Source organism: Hippopotamus amphibius, chromosome 12, assembly GCF_030028045.1.
Source record: "Hippopotamus amphibius kiboko isolate mHipAmp2 chromosome 12, mHipAmp2.hap2, whole genome shotgun sequence".
NCBI lineage: Eukaryota > Metazoa > Chordata > Mammalia > Artiodactyla > Hippopotamidae > Hippopotamus > Hippopotamus amphibius.
This window is the reverse complement of record NC_080197.1, coordinates 23,230,645-23,245,518: the sequence shown is the minus strand read 5'-3', so window position 1 is coordinate 23,245,518 and position 14,874 is coordinate 23,230,645. Positions and strand designations below refer to the sequence as shown.

The 14,874-nt window shown below is 36.4% G+C and overlaps 1 protein-coding gene across 3 annotated transcripts in view; it reads right to left on the bottom strand.

Moving 5' to 3' along the window:
• Positions 1 to 14,874, bottom strand: part of RBL1 (RB transcriptional corepressor like 1) — a 63,255-nt gene that overhangs the window by 5,605 nt on the left and 42,776 nt on the right. For all 3 annotated transcript variants that reach the window (XM_057701070.1, XM_057701072.1, XM_057701073.1), the window contains exons 17-19: positions 13,712 to 13,888; positions 9,427 to 9,498; positions 7,745 to 7,835 (exon numbers count right to left, since the gene is read on the bottom strand). In XM_057701070.1, the coding sequence (XP_057557053.1) occupies positions 7,745 to 7,835; positions 9,427 to 9,498; positions 13,712 to 13,888 (340 nt within the window). The remainder of the gene's footprint in view (positions 1 to 7,744; positions 7,836 to 9,426; positions 9,499 to 13,711; positions 13,889 to 14,874) is intronic.

Genomic DNA, 14,874 nt, shown 5'->3' with positions numbered 1-14,874 from the left:
CTTAGAGGGGCAACCAGCCCTGGGTTGAAGTTGACCTAAACTGACCTTCAGAGTATGGGTTGCAGTGGCAAACCCTGAGCTTCAGATAACAAAATGGCCTGCAGATATTCATACTGACTCTTTGAAAAAGGAAGAGAGACTTTAAAAGGTTAAAGGAATAAGCAAGGGGAACTGCTTGTTTATTTTTCTGCAAATACATGGCAGGTGACAGGTGTTCAAAAAGCCTTATTTTCTCATCCACAACAGGAACCTTAGTGCTGTCTACAGCTGGCGTCCTCAATTGTAAAATGATAGCGTGCCCCAAGGTGCTTTCCTATTTATTAGTGTAATTCAGGGGTAGCTTGTGACACCAGGCAGAACTTTATCCTATTCTTTTTGGGAAAGAGTATTACAAACCATCTCTATTTGTACCCACAAGAATCAACTATGTATAGGAGCTGAGAAAACTACTGACATTTAAAAAAGAATTCAGCATGTGAAAAAAATTTCTCATTCTTAATACACTGGCCTACAATCACTGAAAATGAGTAGACGCATGCTTCCACCTTTGGAAAACCAGATAACTCAAACATGGTCCAAGGGCCAGGCAGCCACAGGGAATCTCCATAGGGATCTCCATTTGGATGTCTTTTTTACTCATGCTATTTTTGCAGCATCTTAATAGGGCAGAAAAAAGCTATGTGATCAAATAGGTTGAAAAAATGCTGCATTATTATATCGTCCTCTTAGGAATTCAGAATACATGTTAGTATATTAAAGGCTCTGAGGAAAAAAACACGTCCACTGTAATTCCATACTTCTCAAATTTTCTACGCACAGTCCCTCCTCCCTATAACACTTACTACCATCCTGTCCCAAGGCAGTCAACACGGGCTTAATAACAGCGGCTGTAGGTTATTCTTGTTCTACAGATCAATTAAAATTATTTAATGTCCTCCTTGGATTAGACATTTCTGAAGGCAGATACTATGGTTGTCATGTTTCTGTGTTATTCCAATTCCAGCTGTTAATAGTTACATAAGGTAAAGGAGCTACACTTAAGTTGAAGGACCCAAACATTTAAAACTCTCTGGGACTTTGGATTCTAACTAAACATGATTTTATTTAGCTATTTTTATTTAGCTATTTAGTATTTTTTCACTTCAAAACAGAAAACAAGATGTCAGTTATCCTTTAAGCAGGAAAAATATCTCTACCTTCCCACCTCTTTGAGGACTTTAGCACTTATAAATTAAAGCCTCAGTAGGCCTGGTGACCATCTTACCATACGTACATTAGGAGATGGAACTTACAAAAGACTGGGAAAGAGAATGAGATCTCCCTGCCTGGTGGTATAATTGTTTCAAATCTGTTTCCCTTCAGAGGGTAGGAGGGACCTCTGCCTAATATAATTTTAGGCCATCGTATATATTTGATATACGTTCATGAAATGAACCAATGTGCTATTATTGTTTCATAATTTTCCCTGCTGCTCTCATGAATAAGAGGAATTGGATTATCATACAACACTGTCAAGCAATTAAAATGTGGTTTTATTTAAACTATCAGTGAATGAGACAAGCCCTTAGAAAAAAGGAGATATTATCTGCAGAGCTCCAGAGAGATATGCTGAAATTTTTAGCCTGGATCTGGCTTCAGAATTTTCCAAGGATCTAAAGTGAAAGTGGGAAGGGAGAAGGCAAATTACCCCAGGACTGTAGGTGGCCAACAACTGCAACCATAATACATGGTTAGTTTTATGTCCCAGGACAATATAATTGTATTCAGGGGAAAAGACACTGAGGGCACAGTAGATACCCATTTCTCAGGGGAAATGGTTTCAGAGGATGGACACACCCAAATTGTTTGGGATGCACATATTAATGAAATCCCCATCCGTCACCCCCAGAGGAGCTGCTCAAGTGACTGATGCTGGTTTCTTTGTATACTGACATTAGTCTTCAGTCCGAGACGGGGAATATATAGTGATTCTTACCACCTCAAAATGGAGAAAGTAAAGAAGCAAAATTATTTCAAGATGAAAGAAAAAAAAGATCAGAATTTACTTATAAATCCAAGGGTCAGGTCACGATATGATGGGCTTGACCAGCACAGCAGCACTTCCCTGGAGTAAGCATCTGGTATTTGTCTTATATTTTTTCTACCACATCCTTCCTTATCCTTTTTGCTCCTCGCTGTAACAGTGTGCAGTCAATATTTCAGACTGGCTTTCTGATTGAGAGGGCAGTGTCATTTAGCTCCAGTTATGCAAAAGCCACTGACCACAGGCCAATTTAAAACTACTACAGTGGTTATAAACCATTTTTGCAGTTTCTCATGAGCTCTAAAAGGCATCACTATAATCTAAAACCAAATAAATCTTGTTTAGATTAAACAAACAATCTAAAAAGAAAATGTGCTCCACTTACATCTTGGTTGTCTATTGGGTGACTATAAAATAGTTTTAATGTGAATAAAGTCACTTAATTATCAACTTGCAGTTATCAATTTTATACATCTCACATGGAAACAGAATTTTTGTCCTTTGAGAGGATTTGCTTTAACTGTTTTTGTGTGTATGACCTCGTTTTCAACATTTAAAGGATTTTATGTAAGGAATTTGGCCTTAGAAAAATTAGCTTAAAAAATACATTTAAAGAGCCATATACTCATTAATAAAATACAATAAATTTTATATTGCTTATAAACAATAAATAATAACTACTACTTACTGAGGCCTTACTATGAGCAGGCCTTGTATTAAACACCACACATGCATCATTTTTTTTTTAATTCTTAAAACAAGCCTCTGAGGAAGTATTGTAAAGTTTTCAATTTACTCATACACCTGAGCATTATGTTTGTGTTACTTAGATTAAGCTATATATAATCTGGGTCTCTCAAGTGTTCTAATCAAGAATGCTAGCCTGGGGACTTCGCTGGTGGTCCAGTGGTTAAGACACCATGCTCCCAATGCAGAGGGCCTGGGTTCAATCCCTGGTCAGGGAACTAGATTACCCATGCCTCAACTAAAAAAGATCCTGTGTGCCGCAACGAAGATCCTGCATGCCAAAACTAAGACCCAGCACAGCCAAATAAATAAATAAATATTTTTTTAAAAAAAGCGAGTCTGGGGAGCTCTGCTAACATGACAATGAATGCATGGTCCATGAGTATCCAGCTGGTGTTTTAATCAGGAAGCTCATTCTCCACAGGTGGCTACTACAAGGATTTCTGTTAGGCATATCTCAATCAATGACCAAAGCTTTCCTAATTAACATACTCAACATCAGAAATGGGTTTTTAATTGATGAAAACTGACAATTTATTAAGTATGCCTAATGCTAAAAATTGGCTTATATTGGGGGAAATTAGAAGTATTTAAAATAAGCAGATTGGCAACTGCATTTCTTTACACTAACAATGAAATATCAGAAAGGGAATAAAATCAAACAATCCCTTTTAAAATTGCATCCAGGCCAACAAGCACAAATGCAAAGATGTTCAACATCACTAATTATTAGATAAAGGCAAATCAAAACTACAATGAGGTATCACCTCACACCGATCAGAATGGCCATCATCAAACAAACAATAAATGCTGGAGAGGGTGTGGAGAAAAGGGAACCCTCTTACACTGTTGGTGGGAGTGTAAACTGATGCAGCCATTGTGGAGAACAGTATGGAGATTCCTTAAAAAAATAAAAATAGAACTACCATATGACCCAGCAATCCACTACTGGGCATATAGCCAGAAAAAACTGTAATTCAAATTATGTTCATTCACCCCAATGTTCATTACAGCACTATTTACAATAGCCAGGACATGGAAGCAATCTGTATGTCCATCAACAGAGGAATGGATAAAGAAGATGTGGTACATATATATGATGAAATATTATTCAGCCATAAAAAGGAATGAAATTGGGTCATTTGTAGAGATGTGGATGGACCCAGAGACTGTCATACAGAGCAAAGTAAGTCAGAAAGAGAAAAACAAATATCTATATTAACGCATATATGTGGAATCTAGAAAAATGATATAGATGATCTTATTTGCAAAGCAGAAATAGAGACACAGATATAGAGAACAAGCATATGGATACCAAAGGAGTGGAGGGGGGGGAGTAGGATGAATTGGGAGATTGGGATTGACATATATACAGTATTGATACTATGTATAAAATAGATAACTAATGAGAACCTACTGCATAATTCAGGGAACTCTACTCAGTGCTCTATGGTAACCTAAATGGGAAGGAAACCCAAAAAAGAGGGGATATATGTATACATATAGCTGATTCACTTTGCTGTACATTAGAAACTAACACAACACTGTAAAGCAACTACACTCCAATAAAAATTAGTTTAATAAATAAAATTGCATCCAAAAAAATTACTTAGGAATAAACTTCACCAAGAAGGCAAAGGACTTATATGCTGAGAACTACAAAGCATTCATAAAGGAAACTGAAGATGTTTCAAAGAAATGAAATGATATCCCATGCTCTTGGATTGGAAGAATTAATACTGTTAACATGGCATGCTACCCAAAGCAATTTACAGATGTAATGAGATCCCTATCAAATTACTCATGACATTTTCCACAGAAGTAGAACAAATAATCCTAAAATTTATACGGAATCATAAAAGACCAAAGTAATCCTGAGGAAAATGAAAAAAAGCAGGAGGCATAACCCTCCCAGACTTCAGACAATAATGCAAAGCCACAGTAATCAAAACAGCATGGTACTGGCACAAAAACAGACGTATGGATCAACGGAACAGAAAAGAGAGCCCAGAAGTAAACGCACACACCTACAGTCAATTAATCTTCAACAAAGGAGGCAAGAATATACAATGGGGAAAAGTCTCTTCAGCAAGTGGTGTTGGGAAAGCTGGACAGCCCCATGCAAATCAATGAAGTTGGAACATACCCTCACACCATACACACACACACACAAAACCCTCAAAATGGCTTAAAGACTTAAATATAAGACATGACACCATAAAACTCCTAGAAGAGAACACAGGCAAAACATTCTCTGACATAAATTGTACCGATGTTTTTTTTAGGTCAGTCTCCCAAGGCAATAGAAATAAAAGCAAAAATAAACAAATGGGACCTAATTAAACTTATAAGCTTTTACACAGCAAAGGAAACCATAAACAAAAAGACAACCTATGGGGAATTCCCTGGCGGTCCAGTGGTTAGGACTTGGAGCTTCCACTGCAGGGGGCATGGGTTCGATCCCTGGTTAGGGAACCAAGATCCTGCAAGCTGCGCAGCACAGCGCCCACCCCCCCGCTCCCTGCTCCAAGTCTACAAATAACAAACACTGGAGGGGGTGTGGAGAAAAGGAAACCCTTCTAAACTTCTTGTGGAATGTAAATTGCTGCAGCCAGTATGAAAACAGTATGGTGGTTCCTCAAAAAACTAAAAAGAGAGTTGCCATTTGATCCAGCAATCCCACTCCTGGGCATATAATCAGACAAAACTATAATTTGAAAAGATATATGCACTCTTATGTTCATTTACAATAGCCAAGACGTGGAAACAACCTAAAGGTCCATCAACAGACGAATGGATAAAGAAGATATGGTATATATACACAATAGAATACTATTCAGCCACAAAGAAGAATGAAATAATGCCATTTGCAGCAACATGGATGGACCTAGAGATTATCATACTAAGCAAAGTAAGTCAGAAAAAGACCAATACCATATGATATCACTTATATGTGGAATCTAAAATATGACAAAAATGAACATATCTACAAAACAGAAACAGACTCACAGATGTAGAGAACAGACTTGTGGTTGCCAAGGGGGGGTGGGGGAGGGAAGGATTGGGAGTTTGGGATTAGCAGATGCAAACTATTATATATAAGGTGGATAAATAAAGTCCTACTGTGTAGCACAAGGAAATATATTCAATATCCTGTGGTAAACCATAATGGAAAAGAATATGAAAAAGAATATATATATATGTATTAAAAAAAAAAAGGCACATTGGTTAACAGATTTGAGACACTATCCACAGCAGCATGACAGAGATGAGAGATGCGGTGAAGTCTGTGGGACTTTACTATTACGAATGATGCCCAGACCTGAATTCTGACGCGTGTCGTTTGCTTGATCCTGGCTTTAAGGCTAACAGAATCCTGCTCTGGAATCTTGGCATTCTACCTTGAGTGAACCTTTCATGTGAGGAGGTGGGTTGGTCAGGTGGCTGAGACTTGGAGAAAACTGCATAGGATGCATAAACTGTGTGTTTTTCTAAAATAGTAATTATTTTATTCCTAATTATGAATTTGTTTATAGAACCAGAACTGTTCTTCCCAAGGTGGTGTTCTTTGGTGTGTTCAAGTCTAGGTCATAGCATCTAGCCATAGCTCCAGCAACTGGAACATGTCTTATCTGAACACAGACTTGTCAGACTATATCTTCCTCAATAACTTTGTCCCTCTTTGGGTGCCAGGATACTCTCCCTGCTCTGTGCCATCACCTGCAAAGGATCTTAAGAATGGTTTTTTGTTTGCCTGCTAATAAATATCTAGTTAATAGATGTATATAAAACAGAATAGGACCTGAAACCTTTATGTTGTAAAGAGGGTAGCTAGCCTTCATGTACCTCAAACTTTATCAGGTAATGTATCAAATTCTACTGTCTTGAACTTCACTGCTCCTTGTGTCCCAAATACTCGCTAGCAGTTACTTTGTTTCTCATAGAACACAGTTTCCCGGCTAACCTGATACCTGGTTTTGCAAGGACAGAAAAACCACCCAGGACAGATGAGCAGCATGTATACAACAAAAATAGGAAGGTTTTTTGTGTTTTTTTTGTATTTTGTCAGGTTTACTTCCTATTGCCTTGATAAGGGTTGGGGATAATATATCTATGTAAAAAGAATTGAGTTTGGCCTGTGTAGCCTTAGATGGGATCAGTTTCAGGACATTATTATTAAGGAATTTTTTTTGTTAAAATCTTAAAAGTTCAGATCCCAGTAGACACCATAATGATCATGGATATTTGGGTAATTAAAAAAAAATGTGTTTGACCCAGTCAATATTCTCTGAGAATTTACCCTAAGGATGTGGACCAAAGATCAACCTACAATGATGTTCCTAACAAAACCGTGCATAATTGGAAACAACCTAAATGTCCCACTCTGTGGAATTAAATAAACTACAGTACTTATATACACACGTACAAATATATATGTACATCAAGTAATGGAAAGATGAGACAAGGAAAAGGAAACAGGCAGAAGAGGCATTTTCATAACTTATCAACATATGAATACTGAACATCTGATTCTTCTTTCTTTAAAAAAATTACTAGTACCTGAAGTGTTAGTATGATGGTAGAAACAAGATGTTGATGGTGGCAGAATACCTATACACTTATTAATAAACAGGACATTTCCTTAATTTTCTCCCCAGGCAGATTACCGACAGCTGTCTTACTTTCCCTGTCAGTCAGACTTATTTTTGAATTTCATTAAGTGTCTTTTATGTATTTTATTAATGTGTATACCAGGAAACTTCTAAAACACAATTAACAGGGGATTAATGAATGGTTTCAATACACAATTTCTCTGGAGGGAGGTACATGACCCATATTTATCTCAAAGTCATTTGCTTCTTCCCAATATACATATGCACCCCACCTACATAATTAACTCCATGATATCCACTGTATTATGTACAATGTAACCAATGGTGTACTACATATAGAACGTTAAACTGGGTAACTTACCGCAATCTGTCATATCAAAATCACCATTCAGGTTTTTATTGTGTGCTACAACTTCTCTTGGAATACTTTTCAATAGTACACTTCTATAGACCTATAGGTCAGAGGGGTAAAAAAAGACTGCTGAGTCACAAATAGGCACAGGTTAAGCAAAACTAAAAGAAGAAGAACAAGATATCAAGTCAATTAAAAAGTATTTGTATGGGTGATGATCAAGGGCAAGATGTTAGTAGCCTGGTAAATGTAGATAATGGCAAACATCTTAGAAGAGAGGATATTGAAGCAGAGCCTCCCATCTGAAATATGCCATTATAGGAGGTTACAAAATAGAAGAATTAAGTACAGAGCAAGAGATGCATTTGATCTCACTGGGGCCTGGTTTCCTGCTCCCATCTATGCCCATCTCCTTTCAGACTGCCACATGAAAAGCTGTTCTCTCCCTGCCCCTAAACTGTTTTTAACCTTCCAGGTAGCTGAAAGGCATGATCCAGTCCCCCTCATCCTATGGATATTGGTATTGAGAGAATATTTAGGAAGCTGTGGCTTGACCCATTTTTGACCCACATTAACTTCACCTTAATGATCTTAAGGGATATTCTGAACCTCTCTAAGCTCTGTTCCTGAGGGATTTTTCCGAAGAGGCCAAGAAACCAGACCTCTTCTAGCCTGTCACAGGATGTAAGAAATGCCTATACTTGGCTCTTCTAATATCTCTATATTGCTAGCAGTATATCTGGGGCTTAAGTAAAGAAGTGAAACTATCTGTGGGGCTCTCATAGAAGGGGGTATGGCCACTAGTACTGGGGCCAGGGATAGCTGAGCTACCACATCTCTCTTCTTGTCTAAGATGGCAGATCACTGGGGCCAGAGAAAAGGCCATCATGCTCCTTTAGAGCAGAGCAATCAGGTTCTTGAACGGCCAAAGCCTTAAGGTAACCTAATCCTGTGCTCTTCAGCTACAATAATAACAATAATATAGAGCTAACAGTTATTAAGTGCTTACTATGTGCCAGGCCACTACACTAACATTTTATATTTCCATGACTGAAAGGTTGTATAGAATTCTTGCCATGGTTATTATATCAGAAATGCCTGACATCTATTCAAAGATGCAAACATTAAGATTCCTAGCAGATGGAAAAAGAAGCTAGACTTAAGCTAATATATCCTCAAATTTCAGTGGATTTTTTTTTAAGTTCTTTATTGGAATACAATTGCTTTACACTCTTGTGCCAGTTTTTGCCGAACAACAAAGTGAGTCAGCTGCATCTATACATATATCCCCATGTCCCCTCCCTCCCACACTGGATTTAAACATCATCAGAGAATCAAGTTTTATACAATTAAAAAGTATTTATTAGTATAAATATTTTTCATTAGATTTTCTAGTGAAAAACATCCCCACTCAACAAATGAACAAATGGAATACATATGTACGCAATGGAATATATATATATGCATATATATATATACACAAATATAACATACAGACTAGTCAGAAACAGCAAGATTTTTGGCTTCCACTGAAATTGTCTTTTGATTAAAACTGTCTTGAGTTTAACGGTGTCCATTAAACCAAAAAATCTATAGTAAAACTAGAAAAGAAGTTTACCTTTTATATGACTTGTCAGCAGAGAAATAGTACAAATCTATTTTGGGACAAGAGGAAAAATAATGCAACTCACATGACTATTAGCTTGGGGCTGATTCCTATAACTTTTCATTATTTCTTGAAAAGTTCTTTCTTCTTTTGTTACCTAAGGAAAATAAAAATTGCACTTATCAATTGCTTTTAAAAGAAAAATGGCTCTGAACAAAAACTTCAATTACAGGTTGGCACTGAGAGCAGTCTTGCAGAAAGCTATTAACCCCAGGCCACTCCATAACTAAAAACCACTACCATTTATGACTTTTACTACCTTAAAAGTTCAGGTTTTGTGGCCTGTGGGGACCCAGCTAATAGTTTCATTAATCAAAAGCACTAAGATTGCTATGGTACAACTCTACTGGAAATGCATTTCTTTATAAAAAAGAATGATATAAGAAAACTCAGATCTGCTGAATCCCCTTTAGTCTCCAGTTTTATTAGTTTTTAAGTACTTATTTAAAAGTAAATTAACCACATACTAGGGATATGTGTATAAAAACAGATGATTGAACCTGGTGTACCCCCAAAAAAATAAAAAAAATAAAAAAGATAAAAAAAAGTAAATTAACCACATACTAAAGGATAGAAAATGTCTTACGGTGCTTCACAATAAGACTGAGTGGTTATTATAGGATTAGGCTTTTATTATTTCAGAACAGACTGTAGAGTTTCAACACTTAGAAAAGTCACAGTGATGCCAAAAGGAAAGAAAATAAATTAGTGATCCATACAGGAATCCCTTCTAGTCTATTTATTATCACAAATTTCACTTAAATTACTCTTTTCTTCTGCTTCACTGTCCATTAACACTAAACCTGTACTCCATAATGATGTTCTCCACAGAAATGGTAAAGCCTGAATTATGGTAGTGTTCAAAAAAACACAAATGATTATTAGTTAAGAGGGGAGATACCAGAAGCAAGAAGAACTATAATCCTGCAGCCTGTAGAACGGAAACTAATCACAGAAAGTAAGACAAAATGAAATGCCATAGGAATATGTCCCAGATAAAGAAACAAGATAAAACCCCCAGAAGAACAACAAAGTGAAGCAGAGACAGATAACCTTCCAGAAAAAGAATTCGGAATAATGACAGTGAAGATGATCCAGGATCTCAGAAAAAGAACAGAGGCAAGGATAGAGAAGATGCAAGAAATGTTTAATGAACACCTACAAGAACTAAAGAACAAAACAATCAGAGATGAATAATACAATACTTGAAATGAAAAATACACTAGAAGGAATCAATAGCAGAATATATGAAGCAGAAGAACAGATAAGTGACCTGGAAGACAGAATGGTGGAAATCACTGCCATGGAACAGAATAAAAAAAAAAAAGAATGAAAAGAAATGAAGACAGTCTAAGAGACCTCTGGGAAAACATTAAACACACCAACATTCACATTATAGGGGTCCCAGAAGGAGAAGAGAGAGGAAAGGACCTGAGAAAATATTTGACGAGATAATAGCTGAAAACTTCCCTAACGTGGGAAAGTAAACAGTCACCCAAGTACAGGAAGTGCAGGGTCCAGGCAGGATAAATCCAAGGAAGAACACATCAAGACACATAGTAATGAAACTGACAAAACTTAAAGAAAAAATATTAAAAGCAACAAGAGAAAAACAACAACATACATGGGAATTCGCATAAGGTTATCTTTCTCAGTAGAAACTCTGCAAGCCAGAAGGAGGTGGCATGATATATTTAATGTAATGAAAGGAAAGAACCTAAAACCAAGAATACTCTACCCAGCAAGACTCTTATTTAGATTTGATGGAGAAATCAAAAGCCTTACGGACAAGCAAAAGCTAAGAGAATTCAGCACCACCAGACCAGCTTTGCAGCAAATGCTAAAGGAATTTCTCTAAGCGGAAAAGAAAAGGCCACAACTAGAAACAAGAAAATTATGAATGGAAAAGCTCACTGGTAAAGGCAAACATACAGTAAAGGTAGGAAATCATCCACACACAAATATGATATCAAAATCAGCAATATGAGAAGGGGAGAACACAAATGCAGGATATTGGAAATGCATTTGAAATTAAGAGACCAGCAACTTAATCTTTATATATAGGCTGATATATCAAATCCTCATGGTAATTGCAAATCTAAAATCTACAATAGATACACATACAAAAAAGAAAAAGGAATCAAAACACAACACTAAAGTTAGTCATCAAATCACAAGAGAACAAAAGAGGAAGGGAACAAGAAAAAAAGGTTTCCTAACTCTGTCTCTTGATTGTTTGTATTTTCCATCTCTATGTGATACATTGTTTCTTAGTTTCCTCAGCTCTATATTCTAATCCATTGAGTCTTTCAGGCTGAAATTTGGTTTCTATTCAAATTTCATTTGGTTTCCATTCCAAGTTTCATTCAGTTCTTTATGACATTTTTCAGGTCCTTTTTAAAGTGACTTGGTCTTTGTTCATAAAAAGAATTTTCCTTTATACTATGAATCATTTTAAACATATAAGTGCATAATTTGAGATCAGTTATTCCGTTACCTGAAATTTTTGAGTATCTAATCTGCTCTAAATTTTATCTGTTGACATACTCAAATTGGCTTATTTCCTTGAATGTTTTAAAACTTTGGATTTTTTAGTTCCACTTTAATAAGGACTTCACTTGTGTAAATACTGAATGGCTTCAGGGTTGAATGTTTCATACCTCAAAGTAGTTTGCTTTTGGTGGGAATCCCAGTGATATTATTAGCTCTGGGACAACTTTTGGTTTTGTTGTTGTTATTATTGTTAGTGTTTTGACTTTGGAGATTCTTTTCTTTTTTTTTTTTGGCTGTGCCACACATCTTTGTGGTATCTTGGTTCCCTGACCAGGAACTGAACCCATGTCCTTGGCAGTGAAAGAGCAGAGTCCTAACCCTGGAGATTCTTGGAATGGTAAAATAAATGAGGTATGCATTTAGGTGTTGTTTTAAAAGTGGAAAGTGTGATACAAACATAAAGGATTATTAGTATGGATGCCAATGTAGAATGCGACTATAAAAGTGGAGTAACTATGTGGTCTTTTTTGTGCTGTATGCTACTTAGCGGTTGTGGAATAAATGTATAAAAATTGTAACCACAGAAGGAAATATTTGTAACTCTCTGTAAGTTACAAACCCAAGGCTGGTTTTTAGGGTTCTGGTATCCTTAAGAGAAATAATAAAAATAGTAATAGCCAAAAAAAAAGATTAGTTAATAACATTTATTAACACATATTTTGTATAGAGATTTTAAAGAGGAAATGTGAGAAGGAAGTCACAAAGGAGTTTGAAAACATGTCCTCTGCCTCAAAAAGCTGAAAAATCAGGTTGTAACATGTACATCTGCTAGGACTGCCAGTGTGGCCAATATGATCAAGACCAAAGTTACAGATGATTGTTTCAGACATATTATAATTTTTAAAAACAAGTAAGATATGCCATTTTATGACTTAAAACAGTTGTAGCAGCTAGAAAGTAAAATGCTCTTCGGAGGCAACAGAATAAATCACTGGAAAGCAATATAGTATAGAAGTTATTTTACATCAGATTATGATTTAGGAGATCACAGGTTGTCACTTAATTGTGTAACTTGGGCCAAGTTACTTGCAGCTCTAGGCCTCAGTTACTCACCTAAAATGTAATGATCATTTTACTTTGAAGTACAAGATTAGATGGGCTTCCCTGGTGGTGCAGTGGTTGGGAATCTGCCTGCCAATGCAGGGGACACGGGTTTGAGCCCTGGTCTGGGAAGATCCTGTATGCCGTGGAGCAACTAAGCCCGTGCACCACAGCTACTGAACCTGTGCTCTGGAGCCCATGAGCCACGACTACTGAGCCCATGTGCTACAACTACTGAAGCCCATGCACCTAGAGTCCATGCTTTTGCAACAAGAGAAGCCTCCGCAATGAGAAGCCTGCATATCACAATGGAGAGTAGCCCCCACTAGCCACAACTAGAGAAAGCCCATGCACAGCAACCAAGACCCAACACAGCCAATACATAAATTAATTAATTTTAAAAAAAAGTACAAGATTAGAGGTGTCACAAGGGTGGAGGTGGAAATGGTTCTCCATTAATAGCATGGAGAACCACTTTACTACAAATGGTCTCTAAGACCTTTTCCAACTTCTTGACAACCAATGAATTCTTAAGTGAGAAGGCTGATTATTATGAAACTAAATGAAGGGTCCATAGAATAGATATAGTAGCCAGAATTTACCACTGTTGGCTTACAGTGCTTAAGGCAAACTAACAATCAAGCGCAACAGATTTTCACCTCATGCTTCATACACAGGTAACTACCGCAAAGAGCTTCCCCCAACTTATACATTACCTTTGCCATGATGTAAAAGGCACAAAGGAGGAGCTGATCCAAATGTCTGTCTTTCATCAGATCAGGGCAGTGAACTAAAGTGAATTCAAAACATGTCCATATCTTCCTTCTTAACTCATTTGAAACATCCAGTTTTAAACATAAATCACGTAAGCGTACACTTGCCAAATGATAGACCTAAGATGAAAGATAGCACAATGATGCAAAAAAACAGGTAAATAATTTCTCAGATTTATGTCTTACCATGAACATGGGCTTTTAGGCCAAGATTAATAAACACCTAAGGCTGTTGATGCATTAAATTACATAAAATTTCTATGTTATACTACTAGTTCACTGCTATGGCAGAAGAAAATATATTAAAACAAAATTCTCTTTGGAAAACTACCTGAAACATTTTTTTGGTAAAGATGTTATATGCTATTCTATGCTGTTAACTATGTGAAGTGAGAAAAACGGTTTGATTTGCCAGCACCATGATCATTATGGATACATAATTTTTTAAGTGTTCAGAAGCCTCTCTCTCTCTTTTTTTTGGTTAAGGTAAAATGACTAGAAATCCTAAAATGTCACATAATACACTAAAACGCTTGACTCCAAAAATAAGTCAGAAAGCAAAATCATTTAAAAATTTCCCCAACAGTCTACATAGTTTTCATGAGCATATGAAAGGAATGTTAATGAGGTACCAGATTTTGTTGTTGCTGCTGTTGTTTACTGAGGTATAACTGACAAACAATCTTATATTAGTTTCAGGTGTACAACATGATTTGTTATTTGTATATGCTGTGAAAAGATCACCACAATAAGTCTAGTTAATATCCATCACCACACAGTTACAGAATTTTTTTTTCTTGTGCTGAGAACTTTTAAGATCTACTCTCTTAGCAACTTCCAAATATGCAATACAGTATTTTTAACTATAGTCACCATGCTATACATTGTATTCCCATTATTTATTTATTTTATAACTTTTGTACTTGAAGTTTTGTACTTTTTGACTCCCTTCATCCACTCTTTTGCTCCCTGGCAACCACTAACCTGTTTTCTGTATTTATGAGCTTGTTTTTGTTTTTTATATTCTATACCTAAATGAGATCATATAGTATTTGTCTTTCTCTGTCAAGTTGTTGTTTTTAAGTATGTCAGAGTAAATTCAATTC